Here is a 20,000-nt window from a genome sequence, read left to right as displayed (position 1 = left end):
ACAATTCATTTTTTTTTTAAAATTATTAAAGTTTTTTTTAAAATATAACAGGAAAAGTGAAAAAGAAAAAGAAAAACATACAAAATAAAAACAGTTAAAAACACATTAATTTTCATAACATATCTTCCTTACGCTTATTTCCCCAGACCTCCTCGTACCTCCCTTTTTTGTATTCCAGTTCAATTTTTTAGTTCAGCAAATCCTTACCATCAAGCTTTTGCCCATTAAACATTTTTTTTTCATATCTCTTAAAGCATTACAGCAGGAAACCACTTATTTTCTATCCAACATACTTCTAACATTCATTAATTTTACAATATTTCTGTAAATAGTCTTTGAATTTCTTCCAGTCTTCTTTCACCGACTCTTATCCCTGGTCTCGGATTCTGCCAGTCATTTCCGCCAATTCCATGTAATCGATCACCTTCATCTGCCATTCTTCCAGCGTGGAGAGCCACAATTCAACACCTACTGGGTGCTGGTCTGGCTAAGAACCTTGTTTGGTACCCACCTGTCTCAAGAGACAATGGAGTTCTCCTCCGGGGGCAGTGCACTCCCCATGCACTCCTCTTTCTCCGCCAGTGCGCTCGCGCATGCACAGAATCGCTAAATTGCGCTACGCACATATGCAGAAGCGCAAACCGCAGACGCTGCACTTTGTCCAGCATCCTTTTCGGCCAGCGACCGGAGCTCCGGAACAGATCCCATTCATGAAACAAGGTACCACTGTACAAGGAATGTTGTACTTTACTGTCTTTCATGGATCACATCCCACAGCCTTGTTTAATGTCTGATGTTTTATCATGTTTTTAGTATTCTGCTGGGAGCCGCCCAGAGTGGCTGGGGAAACCCAGCCAGGTGGGCAGAGTGTAAATAAGGTTGAATCCTGACAAGACAGAAGTACTGTTTTTGGGGGACAGGGGGCGGGCGGGTGTGGGGGATTCCCTGGTCCTGAATGGGGCAACTGTGCCCCTGAAGGACCAGGTGTGCAGCCTGGGAGTCATTCTGGACTCGCAGCTGTCTATGGAGGCGCAGGTTAATTCTGTGTCCAGGGTGGCTGTCTACCAGCTCCATCTGGTATGCAGGATGACACCCTCCCTGCCCACAGACCGTCTCACCAGAGTGGTGCATGCTCTGGTTATCTCCCGCTTGGACTACTGCAATGCGCTCTACCTAGGGCTACCTTTGAAAGTGATCAGGAAACTACAACTAATCCAGAATATGGCAGCTAGACTGGTCTCTGGGAGCGGCCGCCGAGACAACATAACACCGGTCCTGAGAGATCTGCATTGGCTCCCAGTACAATTCCGACCACAAGTTTCAGAGCACAATTCAAAGTGTTGGTGCTGACCTTGAAAGCCCTAAACGGCCTCGGTCCAGTATACCTGAAGGAGCATCTCTACCCCCACCGTTCTATCCGGACACTGAGGTCCAGCGCTGAGGGCCTTCTGGCGGTTCCCTCATTGTGAGAAGTGAGGTTACAGGGAACCAGGCAGAGGGCCTTCTCGGTGGTGGCACCCGCCCTGTGGAACGCCCTCCCTTCAGATGTGGAGGAAATAAGCAGCTATCCTATCTTTTAAAAGACATCTGAAGGCAGCCCTGTTCAAAAAAGTTTTTAATATTTAATGCTGTACTGTTTTTAACACTTGATTGGAAGCCGCCCAGAGTGGCGGGGTATAAATAAATAAATAAATGAAATTAGTATTAATAAAAATTATTATTGTTGTTGTTATTGTTATTATATCTGTTAATGCTGTGAGCCCCTCTGTCTTACACTCAGGTTGTATATATGCGCAGAGAAAACCATACATACTGAAGGCACTACATTCTCCGCTGGGCTTCATTCCAAGGAAATCAAACTTTGGGTAAGCTCCCGGGACCCCTGGAGTCCCTCACTGCCTCCGGCTCCTAAAATGTTGTTTTGAATTAACAGCCCAGATGTGCAGCAACATCCGTTCCAGATGTTCAAATGCAAATTTGGGATGGGAGGCAGAGGAAAGGTGGTTTGGGTGCCCTTCAGACGTTACAGACAACTCTCCCTAGTCCCAGCCAATGTACCCAAGCTTGAAAAGTACCGTTTTGCCCCAAATATAAACCGCACTGGCAAATAAGCCGCACCTTTAAAATTCAAATAATTTTTTTTAAAAAAAATACAATACAGTGGTACCTCAGGTTAAGTACTTAATTCGTTCCGGAGGTCCGTACTTAACCTGAAACTGTTCTTAAACTGAAGCACCACTTTAGCTAATGGGGCCTCCTGCTGCCGCCACGCTGCTGGAGCATGATTTCTGTCCTCATCCTGGGGCAAAGTTCTTAACCTGAAGCACTATTTCTGGGTTAGCAGAGTCTGTAACCTGAAGCGTATGTAACCTGAAGTGTATGTAACTCGAGGTACCACTGTACCCAAATATAAGCCACTCCCTTAAAATTGGAGATAAAAGTAAAAAAGCCAATTAGATTCATGGAATACCGTACACGCTAAAATTGCAAATCGCTATTCAATTGCTACAATTCAGCAGGCACTCGCACTCTTAACAATACCACACTGTAAAATACGGGACAAGCGATGAATGACTTCAGAATTAATTGCACAACAGTCTCAAGCTCGCAAATCGGCAATAGAACATTTTTATTGGTTCTGATTTACCGTATGTCTGTTTCAACAGCAATATCATAAACGCCCATTCAGTGGCATAGCGTGGGGGGTGCAGGGGGGGCCGGCCGCACCAGGCGCAACATCTGGGGGGGGCACGCTCGCACTCACAGCTCTCTGCCCCTACCTGGCTCACTCACTCTCTCTCACTGCAGTGCTGGCTGTGCGAATCCAATCCGAGCCGCCGGGTCGCCGCCCACTGTGGAGGGCGTGCCAGGCGTGCGGTGTGGAGAGAGAGCGAGGGACTATCTGGGGGAGGGACAGTGCAGCGGCCGCCCAGCGCAGCGCTGAGCGCGGGAGAGAACCACACCAGACCAGACCAGGCAGCAGCAAGAAGAAGATGGCAGCGGCGGCAGGTTAGGGGTTAGGGGGCGCAAATTACTTGCCTTGCCCCGGGTTAGGGGGCGCAAATTACTTGCCTTGCCCCGGGTTAGGGGGTGCAAATTACTTGCCTTGCCCCGGGTGCTGACAACCCACACTACGCCGCTGCGCCCATTTTTGTCATGTGGAGAATATAAGCCGCCCATTAACTTTTCATGGTCGGAATTTGGGGGGGGGGGGCTTATATTTGGGCCAATACGGTATCATGAAAAGGACCTAGAGGGCACCAGGTTGGTAATGGGTGATTTGGCAAGTGAACGGTACAAAGGAATTTGGTGCATCTGTCTGTGTCAGCTGCCCCCTCCCTCTAGTGGAGCCTTGGTGGCGGGCCAGCCAGGGGCGCTCTCACCTTGCAGCTGGGCTGGATGTTGGCAAGGAAGTGGGGGGCAGGGGGTGGGGCTGCACACCGGCTCCCCCTGGAGGCAGATGCAGCTGGTGCAGGGCTCGCCCTCCGGTTCCCACTCGGTGCCGTCTTCAAACTCCACGCTGTCGAGGACACACACTGGTGGGAGACAGAGAGAGAGAGAGTTGTCGTCATAGGACTGGTGGCGGGGTCAGTCTGGATGATACCTGGGGGTCCCTTCCGAACCTGCAATCCTCACATGCCCAAGCTGGATCCAGATCTCTCACCTGGGAGCACTCAGGAGGAGTGGCAGGATTGGTCCTGCCTAGGAACTGGCAAAGCCAGTGCCAGATTTAGGTATAATCTAAACAAGCTCTAGTTTCGGGCCCCTTTCTCTTGGCCTCCCCCCCCAAAAAAAAATTAAAGGAAAAAAAACCTGGATGTACATTTCCAAAATATAAGATAAAAAAATAAAAGAAAATCTACCTACAGCAACAGTGTTTTGTGTTGTGTAGGCTCCTGTGGTGTAAGTCAAGAATAGGCAACCTTTGGCCCTCCAGATGTTTTGGCCTACAACTCCCATGATCCCTAGCTAACAGGACCAGTTGTCAGGGATGATGGGAATTGTGGGCCAAACCATCTGGAGGGCCAAAGGTTGCCTATGCCTGATGTAAGTCATGGGCCCCACCTGCTCGCCTGCTCCTTAAAATACCACTAGTTTGCTCCTTTCTATATATAGGGTTCTTACATTCGGCATCGCCTGGTTGAACTGCAACATGTGCAAATGGCTTTAGATACCTATTAGGTCCATACATTACCATATAGCATATATTCCACACACAAAACAGTTACCATTTGTTGTTGGCAAAGGGCAGCTGGACATATAAAGGGCCCCATTACCTTCAGTCGCTTAGGGCCTCATCAAACCTAAATCCAGCCCTGATCTGCAGCAGCAGAACCGGACATCTTCGTCTGCCCCAGCTGCAGCAAAACATGTCTCTCCTGTATCGGCCTCTGCAGCCACAACAGGCACGGTAACTCTTTCATGGTTAGTCCATAAATTACCATAAAGTAATGGCCGACTCCGGGGTTGTGGTGCTCATCTCGCTTTACTGGCCGAGGGAGCCGGCGTACAGCTTCTGCGTCATGTGGCCAGGATGACTAAGCCGCTTCTGGCGAACCAGAGCAGCGCACGGAAACACCGTTTACCTTCCCCTCCGGAGTGGTACCTATTTATCTACTTGCACTTTGACGTGCTTTCGAACTGCTAGGTTGGTAGGAGCAGGGACCGAGCAACGGGAGCTCACCCCATGGCGGGGATTCGAACTGCCGACGTTCTGATCAGCAAGTCCTAGGCTCTGTGGTTTAACCCACAGCCCCACCCGCGTCCCTATAAATTATCATAAAGGTCCATAAATTACCATATACAGTGGTACCTCGGATTAAGTACTTAATTCATTCCGGAGGTCCCTTCTTAACCTGAAACTGTTCTTAACCTGAAGCACCACTTTAGCTAATAGGGCCTCCTGCTGCTGCCGTACCGCCAGAGCACGATTTCTGTTCTTATCCTGAAGCAAAGTTCTTAACCTGAAGCACTATTTCTGGGCAAAGGACAGCTGGGCATAGAAAGGGCCCCATGACCTTCAGGAGCTGAGGGCCTCATCAAACCGAAACCGGCCCTGGCAAACCTTTGCTGGCCCCGGGTTCAAGGCTCACCTTTGCAGAGTGGGCAGCAGTGCCCTGGGTCTTGGACGGGCTGGGAGCAAGTTGTGGGTGGGCACAGCTCCTCCTGGCACCGGACATGCCCATCCTATAGACAGGAAAGAAGGAGGTCAGCGGAATCTCGCAAGACTCTGGCTCGGAAAGTATTTGCTCGTGTTTACGGGCGTTTTGAGATCGGTGCGAGTTGCTCTGAGCGTTAAGACTTTTTGCGAATGAATAGTAAATAAATTCGCCACGCTGAGTTCTTTGGAGGGGTGTAAATGTTAGAATAAAAATAATAAATGAACCGACGCAACATCGTCTAATCTCCCCACAAGCAGGTCAGAATGAATGGTCATGAAATAAGGAACTTCGTCTAATCTCCCCACAAGCAGGTCAGAATGAATGGTCATGAAATAAGGAACTTCGTCTAATCTCCCCACAGGCAGGTCAGAGTGAATGGTCAGGAAACAGGTAACTTCGTCTAATCTCTCCACAAGCAAATCAGAATGAATGGGCATGAAATAGGTAACTTCATCTAATCTCCCCGCAAGCAAATCAGAATGAATGGTCAGGAAACAAGGAACTTCATCTAATCTCCCTGCAAGCAAATCAGAACGAATGGTCAGGAAACAGGCAACTTCGTCTAATCTCTCCACAAAACGAAGGTTCAATCAAAGAGGCCACCTGGAAGCAACGAGGGACCTGCTGGAGAGAAAGGGATGGTGAAGAACCCCTCCCTCCCCGCTGTGCCATGAGTGGCGCTCACCCCCTCTGAGCACAGCCCCTCCCTGCCCCACCCCTGCCCTACTCACTGAGCACGTGCACTGCAGGCAAGGGCTGCCCCCTGCAGGCCGAAAGGTTTCTCCGTTCTGGAATGGCCGTCCTTCAAATTCACACACTGTCCAGGCGGATCGGGGAAAGGGGAGAGAGGAGCAGGAGGTCAAGCGAATGGCATTTTAAGCACCCCCCCCCACCAACAAAATGCTAAATCAACTGTGGGGTCAGGATCCTGCCCAATCCTGACCTCTGCCTTTCCTCCAGGACACTCCTGTCCAAGCCCCCCCCACTGAGGAGATTTCACCCCTCCCATATCCAAGAATCTGCTGATGTTCTCTGCTGATTCTCCAGAGAGGAGGGGCGGTTTCTGCTCACTACTTATGCCGCTCCAGCCTCACATAAAAGTGTCGGAGAGAGAGACTGAGTGTTAGAGAGAGATCGTGTGTATAGATAAGGTTGCTGCTAAGAGCAGCTGCAGACAGTCAGTGCAGTTCAGCATTTTCGCTTAGACTCCATTTAGCTCTGTACATAGTTGTGTATTATAGTTGTAGATAGAATAAAGAAGATATTCTACAGAGCTGCTCTCCGAGTCGTTTATGCTCTGCTATACTCTGCTATACTCTGCTGTGCGACGACTGTCTTCTTGTGGAAGTGAATCCGGTGCTCACAACTCTAAGCTGTGAGTCCACAGCACTTTGACCTGTTCCTGTGCAGAAGGTGGTCTCTGGAAGTGCTACCCAGCTCGCCTAGCCCAGTCGGGGCTGAAGTGGATGAGTCCAGTTGGTGACACTGGCTCAAGGGCGATGCTGATACCCACCACCCAATTTAGGCTCCTGAAATTGGCCAAGGATGACGACTGAGACTCTGCCAATGCAGATTCCATGGGCACCTTCTGCCCCAGCTTTCAAATGCCAGCCTAAAACTTTTCTATTCTGCCAGGCCTGCGCAGGCAGTTCAGAATACATCCTTCCCAGTGGCTATAACGGATGCTGTTTAACTTTCAAAAAATGCTTTTTATTGCATGGTTCACCGTATTTTTCGCTCTATAGGACGCACTTTCCCCCCTCCAAAAATGAAGGGGAAATGTGTGTGCATCCTATGGAGCGAATGCGAGAAGCCAAGTTACAGGGAACCAGGCAGAGGGCCTTATCAGTGGTGGCGCCCACCAAGGCAGCCCTGTTTAGGGAAGCTTTTAATGTTTAATAGGTTATTGTATTTTAGTGTTCTTTTGGAAGCTGCCCAGAGTGGCTGAGGAAACCCAGCCAGATGGGCAGGGTACAAATAATAAATTATTATTATTATTATTATTATTATTATTATTATTATTATTATTATTATACTATTTATACCCCACCCATCCCGACTGGGTTGCCCCAGCAACTCTGGGCAGCTTCCAACATACACCATATTTTTTGCTCCATAAGATGCACCAAGTTTTTAGAGGAGGAGGAAAGGGGGAAAGCCCCATTTTTTGAGGGGATCACCTCACAGTTGCGCAGCTTTCTTTTGCAAAGGGGAAAAGCCGCATTTTTTGAGGAGCAGCTCAAAGTTGTTGAGCCTGCTTTGCAAAGGGAAAAAATCCAGTTTCCAGACAGATAATCTAATCAGCCAGTCCCATGGGGAAACAAACGGCCTCCGTCTGCAGAACATTCAACAATGGAGGCCTGGGCAAAGGGCCGGAAAGGGAGCCAGCGACCGACCACACATTCACTCCATAAGACGCACAGACATTTCCCCTTACTTTTTAGAAGGAAAAAAGTGTGTCTCATGGAGCGAAAAATACGGTATATAACATATTCCGCCGCCCCATACAGGGCTGCCATCAATGGCTCCAGGAGTTCCATAACTCCATCCCCTCCAACATTCCTCTGATGAAAATAGGGACGCCCTAAGGAAAAGCGGGACATTCCAGGATAAAATCAGAAACCGGGACGGCTTCTGTAAATCCGGGACTGTCCCTGGAAATTAGGGACACTTTGGGGGTGGGTGGGTCTGAGACTGGCAACCAGTGCGGATCTCTGAGCGCAGCTGTTACACGCTGGCGAAGCCGCACTGCTGTCAGCAATTGTGCTGCAGCATCCTGCCCCAACTCCAGTTTCCGGATCGGGTGCAACAAGGGAAGCTGCCCAGAGAGAGCCTCGCAGGCCTGATGGTGACGATGATGTGGGCGGGAGACAACTCACCGTCGCAGGTTGCGCAGCACTGTCCCGGGAGTTTGCCCGGGTGGCTGCAGGACGGCGGAGGGCACTTGGGCGCGGCTCGCTCACATGAAACCTCCCCGGCCTGTCGGAACAAGCAAAAGGGTTAGGAAGGGCGTCCCGGGGCCATTTCCACCCCCCTCAGCACACACCCTCCCCCAAGAGTGTCTTTGGTCATTCGCCGAGTTGGTGAGGCTCGTTGGACAACAATGAGAAACCGAGGCCTTCAACTGGGTCTTGTGGAACTCTCTGCCACTAGAGATTCAGTAGGCACCTTCTGCGCCAGCTTTTAAACACTTGCTGAAATCTCTTCTGTTCCACCAGAACCCTGTGTGGACAACTAAGAATGCATCTTTCCACAATGGTTATGATCGACTTCCGCTTTTAAAGACGGTTTTATGTTTTTTTTAATTGTTTCTATACATTCTATACAACGAGATGGTTGGACAGTGTTCTCGAAGCTACCAGCATGAGTTTGACCCAACTGCGGGAGGCAGTGGAAGACAGGAGTGCCTGGCGTGCTCTGGTCCAGGGGGTCACAAAGAGGCAAACACGACTAAACAACTAAACAACTAAACAACAACAACAACACAATACATTTTTGAATGACCCAGCGGGTTACAAGTATTTTTTTAATCAATAAATAATATAAATATCTCCAAGCCGGAACAGCGTGGGGGCGGGAACCCACGCCACTCCCGAAATGCAAGACTCAACAACTACCTAAATTGTATAGAAATTTATTCATGTATGCGACTACAGAAGCAAGAATGTTACTTGCCCAAAAGTGGAAAGAAGCAGAAGTCCCAGTAAAGGAAGAATGGATACAAAAACTTATGGAATATGCAGAAATGGCGAACTTACCAGAAGAATAAGAAATCAAGATGAACTTTTAAGAAAATAATGGAAATGGTTTATTGAGTATTTACAGATAAATTGGAAACAGATAAAAACATTAGCAGGATTAGTGCAATAAGCCGCAGTTTTATTAAGAGTATGTATTTACAGTAGATAATGAGCAAGTTAAAGGAATTTGGATATGCAGAAGATATTAAAAAATAAACTTAAGAAACCACAGAAAGAGGAGAAAGGAAGCCAAGTTTTGAAAGGTCAAATGGATTGTAAAACTAATGAAATGTATAAATTTGAAAAATATAAAGAAAAAAGAAAGAAATGCAAGACTCTGCGATGGAAGACTCACCACACAGGTGCAGCGCTTGCAAGGCTCTCCGCTCGGGACCACCTCTCCGCTGCGGTACTCTCTCCCTTCCCACAGACAACCTGTGTGGGAATGTTCAGGGTGGCAGAAGAGGATATATTGTTTATTAATATCCTTCCTAACTTGCGCTGGCAAGTTTCTTTATGTAGCAGAGTTACATTCCCCCTTTTTACATGCACAGCAGAGAGCTGGTTGCAGGCTCGTGTGAGTCTCTCGCTATTATACAATTCAGTCTGTCTCAGATTGAATCGTACGTTCCTGGTAACTTCCCTTGAATCCCTCTTAAAAGAATGAAGTCGCCACAATCTTATTCAGAGATGATAAAAGAAGTTTACTCACATCAGTTCACAGTTGGATTCCTGAAGGCAGACTTGGTTGCAAATCTGTACATTGGATCTACCCCATATGGGGGAATAATCCCAGTGCTGCTGCTAGCTGAGAGCTAGCAGAGCAGTCCTAGCTAAAAGCCGGTCAAACGAAGAAGGAAGTCAAAAAGAGGGAGGTGTGCTGCGTGACTCGTCCTTTTGTTACCTGGTCAGGTAAGGTCACGCCCACCTTCTATCACATGCAAAAGGAAGGATGCTCCAGCCAGGAGGAACAGGAAGTTTCGACTGGCTGGACCAAACATTCCCTCGCATGTCTTCTCTAGCATTAAAGGAATGTTGTACTTGACTGTCTCTCCTGGATCACATCCCACAACCTGGAGGCACCAGGGCAAGAAGAGTCTGTAAAGGGCTCTGAGTTCGAGATGCAGGGGACAGCCTCTTAAATAATCTCCTGGGACTCACCATCACAGACAGGGCAGCAAGTCCCAGGGCGAGGGGGTGCTGGGTGGCGGCAGAGACTGGCACAGTGCCTCCTTTTGCAGACGGCGTGGCCTTCCTGGGGGCGCGGAAAAAAACAGGGGGGAGGGAGATAATGGAATTGGTACCTTTCAAGGGAACTGTCTTGCAGGGCCTGGCTCACCGACTGCTCTCCCTTCCCCAATAAAAGCCCCTTCCTCCCATTTTATTTTATTGATAATAATATTTATTAATTTTCAATTATATTCCAGTAATAGCCTCATTAAGGGACGCGGGTGGCGCTGTGGGTTAAATCACAGAGCCTAGGACTTGCCAATCAGAAGGTTGGCGGTTCGAATCCCTGCAATGGGGTGAACTCCCATTGCTCGGTCCCTGCTCCTGCCAACCTAGCAGTTCGAAAGCACGTCAAAGTGCAAGTAGATAAATAGGTACCACTCTGGTGGGAAGGTAAACAGCGTTTCCATGCACTGCTCTGGTTTGCCAGAAGTGGCTTAGTCATGCTGACCACATGACCCGGAAGCTGTACACCGGCTCCCTCAGCCTATAGAGCAAGATGAGTGCCACAACCCCAGAGTCGGCCACGACTGGACCTAATGGGCAGGGGTCCCTTTACCTTTTAATAGCCTCATTATAACAATATCAATCAATAATATCAATCCTTCATATACCAAATTATATAATCCTACGTGCTAGGACTGATGATTTTCTTTATTTTGGCCTCCAAAACCTTATTGGTTTCAACTGCATTCCAGTCACAATAATAACCCCTTATACAACAGCTGCAATATTTATAACTTCTATTCGTGTTGACACATTAAATGATTTTATAAAACTACAGGTGAGGATCTCAAACTACATCCTTGTTCTTCCTGTGTGCGGCATTTTTTCTCCCTTCCTCCCATTTCAAGCAAACGTCGTTCGAGCGACACAATGCGGCTTACAACAGATTTCCTTCTCTCTTTTTTCGATAATAAATTTTATCAGTTTTCAATTCCAAAAATCCAATATAAACCTCATTACATCAATAGCAAATTACGCCAATTCGAATACCAGTCAATCAAATAGCCAATTAAGCAATTTTTGTGCTCCCACCCCCAATGTACAAGATTTCAAGGTTGGATCATTCCCTTTCATTCTGCTTCCTGACTCTTCCTTAATCCAGTTACATTCCAATCTTGATAACAATCCCTTACACAAGAGCTACCATGTTTTAAACTTCTATTTGTGTCAACACATTTATCAGTTTGTGAATCTGCAAGCGAAGCTCTGTCTCCTTTGTTTTCCCTGTGTGAAATATTTGTTTTAACCATGTTGTTTCTTTGTGTCCCTGCTAAATAGGATGTCTGTCTGGGTTATTTCTTTTTCTTTCTTTTAAAAAATTTCTTATTATCAATTTTACACAACAACAACAACAACACTACAAACAACACAACACAACAACACTACAAAAAATATCGAAAAATAACAATACACAAAACACAAAAACAACATTCAAAAAACCAAAACCAAAAACAAATCCATAGCTTACAAGTTAATAATATAAACATTAAAAAGAAAAACAAACATTGACTTCCACCAATTCCACAGCACCTCCTTTATCTCTCATTGTGTCTCCCTGTTTTCCTTATCATCTCTATCCTAGCATCTAGATATAAATCCCTCTTTCTTATCCTTTCACTTCACAAGGTTATTCCAGACTCAGCCAGATTTCTGTCCTCGAACCTTGGCTTTTAAGGTATGATACGATAGGATATCTTTATTGTCATTGTTCCATACAGAACAATGAAATTGAAAAATCTGCATAAGACATTCAACCCCACCTAAAAACTCTGAAACCCCATTTTAAAATACAATATACTCCTATAGAGGAGTATTCAGAGGCGTGTCTAAATGAATAGTAAAGGTAAAGGGACCCCTGACCATTAGGTCCAGTTGTGACCGACTCTGGGGTTGTGGCACTCATCTCACTTTACTGGCCGAGGGAGCCGGTGTACAGCTTCTGGGTCATGTGGCCAGCATGACTAAGCCGCTTCTGGCAAACCAGAGCTGCGCACGGAAACGCCACTTACCTTCCCACTGGAGTGGTACCTATTTATCTGCTTGTACTTTAATGTGCTTTCAAACTGTTACATTGGCAGGAGCAGGGATTGAGCAACAGGAGCTCACCCCGTTGCGGGGATCCAAGCTGCTGACCTTCTGATCAGCAAGTCCTAGGCTCTGTGGTTTAACCCACAGTGCCGCCCGCGTCCCTCCTGTCTAAATGAATACCTCTGGGTTATTTATTGATCTCCGCTTGCAACATTTTTCTGACCTTACCAGGCATTTGCACTTCAGGCAGGGGTCCGAGGATGGGGTCCACTCTTCATTGTGCTCACGCCGGGATTCCCCGTCCAGACAACCTGTCAAGGTCCAGCGACGCAGAAACGTCAGGTCAGCTTCAACTGAGAGGAATCCCAAAGTGGGCAGTAGCGCCCGTGGGGTGGTGGTGGGGCAATGGGGTTGCCATAGGGGGCTCTGGGAAGCATTGGGGCGGTGACGGCAGTGACGATTTAAGACCTGAAGGAGAGTCTCCACCCCCATCGTTCTGCTCGGACACTGAGGTCCAGCTCCGAGGGCCTTCTGGTGGTTCCCTCCCTGTGAGAAGTGAGGTTGCAGGGAACCAGGCAGAGGGCCTTCTCGGTGGTGGCACCCGCCCTGTGGAACGCCCTCCCACCAGATGTTAAAAAGAAAAACAACCACCAGACTTTCAGAAGACATTCTGGATTAGTTGTTGTTTCCGGGTCACCTTCAAAGGTAGCCCCACGCAGAGTGCATTGCAGTAGTCCAAGCGAGAGATAACTAGAGCATGCACCACTCTGGCCAGACAGTCCGCGGGCAGATGGGGTCTCATCCTGCGTACCAGATGGAGCTGGTAGACAGCTGCCCTGGACACAGAATTGACCTGCGCCTCCATGGACAGCTGTGAGACCAGAATGACTCCGAGGCTGCGCACCTGGTCCTTCAGGGGCACAGTTGCCCCATTCAGGACCAGGGAGTCCTCCACACCTGCCTGCCCCCTTCCCCCCAGAAACAGTACTTCTGTCTTGTCAGGATTCAACCTCAAGCTTGCACCCCAAGTGCAAAATGGGAAGCCTTCACCTCCTTCTCACCCTGGCACAAGGGGCAACATTGCCCAGGGATCTCCTCTGTGATGGCACAGGCTAGCTTTGGGCAAGCGACCTGGGAGCAGACGATGTTCCCATCCTGGAGAGGGAAAAAGGCAAGAGGAAGCACAAAATGAATAAGGAGCCTGACTGGATCAGAGATCTATCGCTCACCTCTCCCCACCAAGAACCCTCCCGCTCCAGACGACTCAAGAAAGTGAGCCAAGTCGTATTTCATGCCGGGAAGGGGACAGGGGCCTTAGAATGCTCTCTAACCCTCACCCCTCACTGGCCCTGCATTGCACCCTAAGATTTTTAGGTTGGCTGGGACATATCCTTAATCCTTAAAGACGTCCCTTTCTTGTATGGATGGAGGATAAAGTTTGGGTACAAAGAGCTTCCTGCACAACTGGCAAAATTTGCATCCTTTGCCCCACCCACTTTGCCACTGGCCCCGCCCACCAGTGGCACGAACTGAATTCTAATATTTTTGTGTGGCCGGGAGGGAATTCCCCTTTGAGAGCAGCACCCCAAGAAGTAATTCCGAGGAATGAAGAATGGCAGACAAAATTAACAGACTACGCAGAATTAGATAAAATGACAGGAAGGATTCGAAACCTGCGGGACCAGAGATTTGCAGAAGATTGGAAAAAATATACGAACTATTTGAAAAGCAATTGGATAATCGACGAATCACTCTAGTAGGACTACAAGAAGTTTTGTAAGGGAAAATATATGAAATATTGCAAAAGAAGAGAGATTAGTTATGACATTTAAAGGTAATACTGAAAGTAAGAAATGTATATTAAGTGAATAGATTGGAAATTTTTCAGATGTGATTGCCCAAAAAATTGTATAAGATGTAAAAGTATGTTTAATTATTTGAAAATGATATGTTAAAAAACTAATAAAAATTATATATAGATAAAAAGAGAGCGGCCCTCGTCCCCCCCCCCCAGCACCCACCTGACAGACACAGCATTCGCAGGGGTCTTTGCCTGCCACCTCGCCACCGTTGGGAATGAGCTGCCCGCGGAAAAGGCAGCGAGTGCAGTCCGGGCAGCAGGAGCCAGCGGCAGGGGGTAGTCCGTGGGTGCAAGGCGGGGGGCATGGCTGGGCAGGGGTGCACACCAGCGCCCCCTCCTGGAGAAAGAGACTCAGGTCACAGAATGGACATGGCAAATGGGCACTGGGACCAGGTGCACAGCCTGGGAGTCATTCTGGACTCACAGCTGTCCATGAAGGCGCAGGTCAATCCTGGGTCCAGGGCAGCTGTCTATCAGCTCCATCTGGTATGCAGGATGAAACCCTCCCTGCCCGCAGACTGTCTGGCCAGAGTGGTGCATGCTCTGGTTATCTCCCGCTTGGACTACTGCAATGTGCTCCGTGTGGGGCTACCTTTGAAGGTGACCCGGAAACTGCAATTAATCCAGAATGCGGCAGCTAGACTGGTGACTGGGGGCGACTGCTGAGACCACATAACACCGGTCCTGAGAGATCCGCATTGGCTGCCAGTACGTTTCTGAGCACAATTCAAAGTGTTGGTACTGACCTTGAAAGCCCTAAACAGCCTTGGTCCAGTATACCTGAAGGAGCGTCTCCACCCCCATTGTTCTAACCGGACACTGAAATCCAGCTCCGAGGGTCTTCTGGCAGTTCCCTCATTGCGAGAAGTGAGGTTACAGGGAACCAGGCGGAGGGCCTTCTTGGTGGTGGCGCCCTCCCTTTGGAACGCCCTCCCATCAGATGTGAAGGAAATAAACAACTATCTGACTTTTAGAAGACATCTGAAGGCAGCCCTGTTAAGGGAAGTTTTTAAATGTTTGATGTTTTATTGTGTTTTTAATATTCTGTTGGGAGCCGCCCAGAGTGGCTGGAGAAACCCAGCCAGAGGGGTGGGGTAATAACAACAACAACAACAACAATGATAAAATTATAAAATTATTATAAAATTATAAAATTATTATAAAATTATTATAAAATTATAAAATTATAAAATTATTATAAAATTATAAAATAATAATAATAATAATAATACGTAGTAGTAGTAGTAGTAGTAGTTATTTGTACCCAATCCGCTCTGGGCAGCTTCCAACAGAGATTAAAAATACATTAAAACATCAAACATTAAAAACTTCCAATAATAATAATAATAATAATAATAATAATAATAATATTGTGGGTTTTTGATGGTTCGAATACAGACCTACTATGCAAACAGATTATAATTTTTCTATTTGTTATCAGTGAAGACTTTTTTTGCTGCAACAGGTAGCGTGAGGATTGGGATGCGTGTGCGAATTCTGTTTATACACGCTACACCAAAGTCTGCCATTGGCTCTCTGATCAATGGCCGATAAAAATGTACATACACAGTGACAGGATCATTCTACTGCCCCCCCCCCCGCTGGCTTTGGGGGGCATTGCAATCCCCATGGACTCTCCCATAACTCACAGAGCAGGTGCAGCTTCGACATCCGTCCGCAGAGGTGAGCTTCTGCCCAGGCTCCAGCATTCGCCCGTCCAGCTCACACGCTAAGAGGAGAGACAGAATGAGAGAAGGAAGAAGGCCAAGGAACAGGGAGCATTAGGGACAATTACATTCCTGATTTTCTTTTCGTGCTGCAGCATCTACACTTTGGAATTCCCTGCCTTTTGAAAACAGGCAGGTACCTTTTCAGCGCTTGCTAAGAGAATATTTTTGTGCAGGGGTTTAGAAAAGTTGGAGCTAGTTTCAATCCAGTTTTAAGCCTATTGCTATTTTAACTTTTCAAGGCACGGCGATCATTGCTGTTAATTCTACTGATGCATAATTTTACTGTTTTATCTTTTCTCGTAAACCTCTTTGAGTATTATTATTTTTTAATACACTGGGCTATTGGGTTGTTGTTGTTATTTTTATTTTGTGGTTTTATGTCTTGATTTTATTCTGTGAACCGCCCTGAGACCCCTGGTATAGAGCAGTATATAAATAATAATAATAATAATAATAATAATAATAATAATAATAATAATGTTGCAAAATAAATAGATAATAAATACAGTGAGGAGGAAAAGTATTTGATCCCCTGCTAAATTTGCCCATTTGCCCATTTGCCCTCTGACGAAGAAATGACCAGCCCATAATTTTAATGGTAGGTTTACTGTAGCTGCGAGAGACAGAATAACAACAGGAAAAACCCCAGAAACCCTGAAGACAAAAGTCAGAGATTGATGTGCATTATAATGAGTGAAATCAGTATTTGATCCCCTGTCAACCAGCCAGATGTCAGGCTACCTGGTATCTTCACTGTATGTAAAGAGCTGAGATTAGAAGCACCCGCTTTAAGGTCTTACCTGTAATCCCAGCTCGTTACAGTACCTATACAAAAGACACCTGTCAACAGAAGCAATTAATCCAGCAGATTCCAAAGTAGCCACCATGACCAAGACCAAAGAGCTGTCCAAGGATGTCAGGGACAAGACTGTAGACTGGGCTGGACTGGGCTACAAGACTATTGCCAAGCAGCTTGGTGAGAAGGTGACAACCGTTGGTGCAATAATTCACAAATGGAAGAAACACAAAATAACTGTCAACCTCCTTCGGTCTGGGGCTCCATGCAAGATCTCATCTCGTGGAGTTGCAATGATCAGGAGAACGGTGATGAAGCAGCCCAGAACTACATAGGGGGAACGTGTCAATGATCTCAGGGAAGCTGGGACCATGGTCACCATGAAAACAGTTGGTAACACTGTTATGTTGTGGGTGAACTGGAGATGATGATGGGATGGATGGACAACAGAGCACAGCCAGGTGCAGCCACCCTCTGAGCGGAGCTGAAACACCGAGCAAAATCACTGAACAGAACCAATTCAGAGCTGACTGTTCTGGCTAGAGCACTGTGTTCCATCCATCGCCCTCTACGCCCGCATCGGAATCATGGCTTCACTTGTGCCTCTACCGCCGTTTGCGCCAGCCTCTGAATCATGGGACTCCTACCTCGCTCGGTTCGACTGCTACCTCCAAGCCAACGAGCTGACGCAAGTATCACAGGAGCGTAAGCGGGGCCTATTCCTCAGCCTCTGTGGGCCTGAGGTGTTTGAGACGGCCTGAGCATTGGTTGTGCCTGTAGCAGTCCAGGCAGCACCGTGGGACACGATTAAAGAGAAGCTCCGCAACCACCACGCGCCAAAGCCATCCAAGATTGCTGCCCGCCATGCGATCTACCACCGGAACCAGGCAGAGGGGGAGTCAATCAACAACTATACCACCGACAGGCTGCAATGCACTGCGAGTTCCAAGACTTAGACGATGGATCGAATCGTCTGCAGGGTCCCGGACATCCGTCTGCAATGGCGTCTCCTCGCCAAGCCAGACCTCACGCTGCAGAAAGCCATTGAGGAGGCTGTGGCCTCAGAAGCTGCCCAGGAGATCCGCAAGGCCAGCAGCCCGCGTCTTGCTAGGAAGCCAGTTCCAGTGCATCATGAAGAGGCCAGCAGTGATGAGGCATCCTCCAGTGAAGACGATGACATGCACCAGACAAAGCGGGAGCGCAGGAAGTTCCAACAGAAGTCCAAGGGCCAATCGGAATGTGCCGGCTACGGAGGCAACCATTCCCGTGCCAAGTGTCGATTCAGAGATCCCATTCTCGTCACCAGTGTTATGTTGTGGGTGAACATATCAGACGACACAGCGATTCTTCAAACAGCTCTTGTTTATTCACAGGCCAGGACAGAACTGAACTGAAGGGTTCAGTCAGCCTGTTTATATAGAGCTCCAGTACAATGTAACTGTAACAATTTTCTAAAACTATCCAATCACTGAACGTCACTTTCGATCCCTTATTTGCATAACTATCTACAGTATCCCTCTTCTGGCCCAGGGTAAGAACTTCAGTATATAACAAACACACTACGCCGTGAAAGACGGAGATCTTGCAGAACCCGCAAGGTCCTCTTGCTCAAGACAGCACGTGTACAGGCCAGTCTGCAGTTTGCCAACGCACATCTGAATGGCCAGAGGAGAACTGGGAGAAAGGGTTGTGGTCAGATGAGACCAAAATTGAGCTCTTTGGCATCAACTCAACTCGCTGTGTTCGGAGGAGGAGGTATGCTGCCTACGACCCCAAGAACACCATCCCCACCATCAAACATGGAGGGGGACATATTATGCTTTGGGGGTGTTTTTCCGCTAAGGGCACAGGACACCTTCACTGCATCGAAGGGACGATGGACGGGACCATGTATCTTCAAATCTTGGGTGAGCACCTCCTTCCCTCAACCAGGGCATTGAAAATGGGTCAAGGATGGGTATTCCAGCATGACAATGACCCAAAACACATGGCCAAAGCAACAAAGGAGTGGCTGAAGAAGAAGCCCATTAAGGTCCTGGAGTGGCCTAGCCAGTCTCCAGACCTTAATCCCATCGAAAATCTGTGGAGGGAGCTGAAGGTTCGAGTAGCTACACATCAGCCTTGAAATCTTACTGACTTGGAGAGGATCTGCAAAGAGGAGTGGGACATAACACCTCCTGAGATGTGTGCAAGGCCACCTAAAAGAAACATCTGACCTCTGTAATTGCCAACAAGGGTTTTGCCACCAAGTGCTAAGTCATCTTTTGCAAAGGGATCAAATACTGATTTCACTCATTATAATGCACATCAACCACTGACTTTTGTCTTCTGGGTTTCTGGGGGTTTTCCTGTTGTTATTCTGTCTCTCACAAGTATAATAAACCTACCATTAAAATTGTGGACTGGTCATTTCTTTGTCAGAGGGCAAACGGGCAAATACTTTTCCCCCTCACCAAAAATGTGTCATCTGAGTCCTTTTTTGTATTTATTTTTCCAGGGGGAGCACATTCGCAGGGGGTTAATGATTGAGTAAGAGGCAGGTAGTTCACTCCCACCCCCTCTTGGTTCTTTGCAGGATCCAGAAGAGAAGCCAGGTTCTTCTACCTACTCCAGTGTGTTCATGGCAAGTCACTCACCTGGGCAAACAGGGCAGCATTGGCCAGGCTGAAGGTTGGGCTTGGCACAGCGGCTGGGTGGGCAGTGGACAGGGTGGCAGCGGACCAGGCTCCTCTGGAAGGGAAAAGGGAACAGGGTGGGTGGTGGGGCGCCTCCTTCCCTCCCTGTCCCCAAACTGGGGTCCATCTTAACCCCCTCCCCCAGAGGGGTAACCTCAAAAAATGCCAACTTTGCCCAACCTCCCCAAATTATTCCACATCCTTTGACTAGGAAGTGAGGTGTGTGGGGACCAGCGGCAGTTGTTTCTAACAAAACCCTGAACGATGCTCGGTGGGAAGTGATAAAGGTTCACCTGAGCATGTGCAGAGTGTCTTTTCTTCTCTTCATTAAAATGCACTCGAGCATCGTTCAGCGTCTTATTTGAAAAATAAAAGGGGAGATAGGTGCAACAGTTGAATTGAACCTCCAAGTCCACAGGCAGTATACCATTGTGTGCTAAATGCTCGGAAGCTGCTTGGCTTATGGGCTGCCTCCTGCTGGTAGCTATTACTGGCCCAACCTAAATTTTCCCAGCCTCAGCCTAAAAATCTTCTATCCCAGATCGATCGCTGAGATCCTCTGCAGGAGTGTTGCTGGCTGATCCCCAAGTCGGTGAGGCTCATTGGACAACAACGGGAAGCCGAACCTTTCGTGTCATTGGCCGGTCCTGTGAAACTCTCTGCCACTGGAGATTCAGTGCCAACTTTCAAGCGGCTGCTGAAAACGTTCCGATTCCGCCAGGCCTATGCAGGTAATTGAGAATACGTCTTTCCACAATGGTTAGCTGATGCC

At 47.8% G+C, this 20,000-nt stretch overlaps 1 protein-coding gene across 1 annotated transcript in view; it reads right to left on the bottom strand.

Moving 5' to 3' along the window:
* KCP (kielin cysteine rich BMP regulator) overlaps positions 1 to 20,000 on the bottom strand; it is a 103,136-nt gene that overhangs the window by 55,640 nt on the left and 27,496 nt on the right. The window contains exons 10-20 of the mRNA XM_083460848.1: positions 19,190 to 19,283; positions 15,677 to 15,756; positions 14,188 to 14,364; positions 13,228 to 13,321; positions 12,395 to 12,477; positions 10,064 to 10,157; positions 9,258 to 9,337; positions 8,042 to 8,141; positions 5,894 to 5,979; positions 5,094 to 5,187; positions 3,384 to 3,536 (exon numbers count right to left, since the gene is read on the bottom strand). Of these exons, the coding sequence (XP_083316974.1) occupies positions 3,384 to 3,536; positions 5,094 to 5,187; positions 5,894 to 5,979; positions 8,042 to 8,141; positions 9,258 to 9,337; positions 10,064 to 10,157; positions 12,395 to 12,477; positions 13,228 to 13,321; positions 14,188 to 14,364; positions 15,677 to 15,756; positions 19,190 to 19,283 (1,135 nt within the window). The remainder of the gene's footprint in view (positions 1 to 3,383; positions 3,537 to 5,093; positions 5,188 to 5,893; positions 5,980 to 8,041; positions 8,142 to 9,257; positions 9,338 to 10,063; positions 10,158 to 12,394; positions 12,478 to 13,227; positions 13,322 to 14,187; positions 14,365 to 15,676; positions 15,757 to 19,189; positions 19,284 to 20,000) is intronic.

The sequence above is a fragment of the Podarcis liolepis genome (assembly GCF_965112155.1).
Source record: "Podarcis liolepis genome assembly, chromosome: 10".
NCBI classification, from domain to species: domain Eukaryota; kingdom Metazoa; phylum Chordata; class Lepidosauria; order Squamata; family Lacertidae; genus Podarcis; species Podarcis liolepis.
Note: the sequence above shows the minus strand (reverse complement) of the source record. Positions and strands in the feature narration are given on the sequence as shown.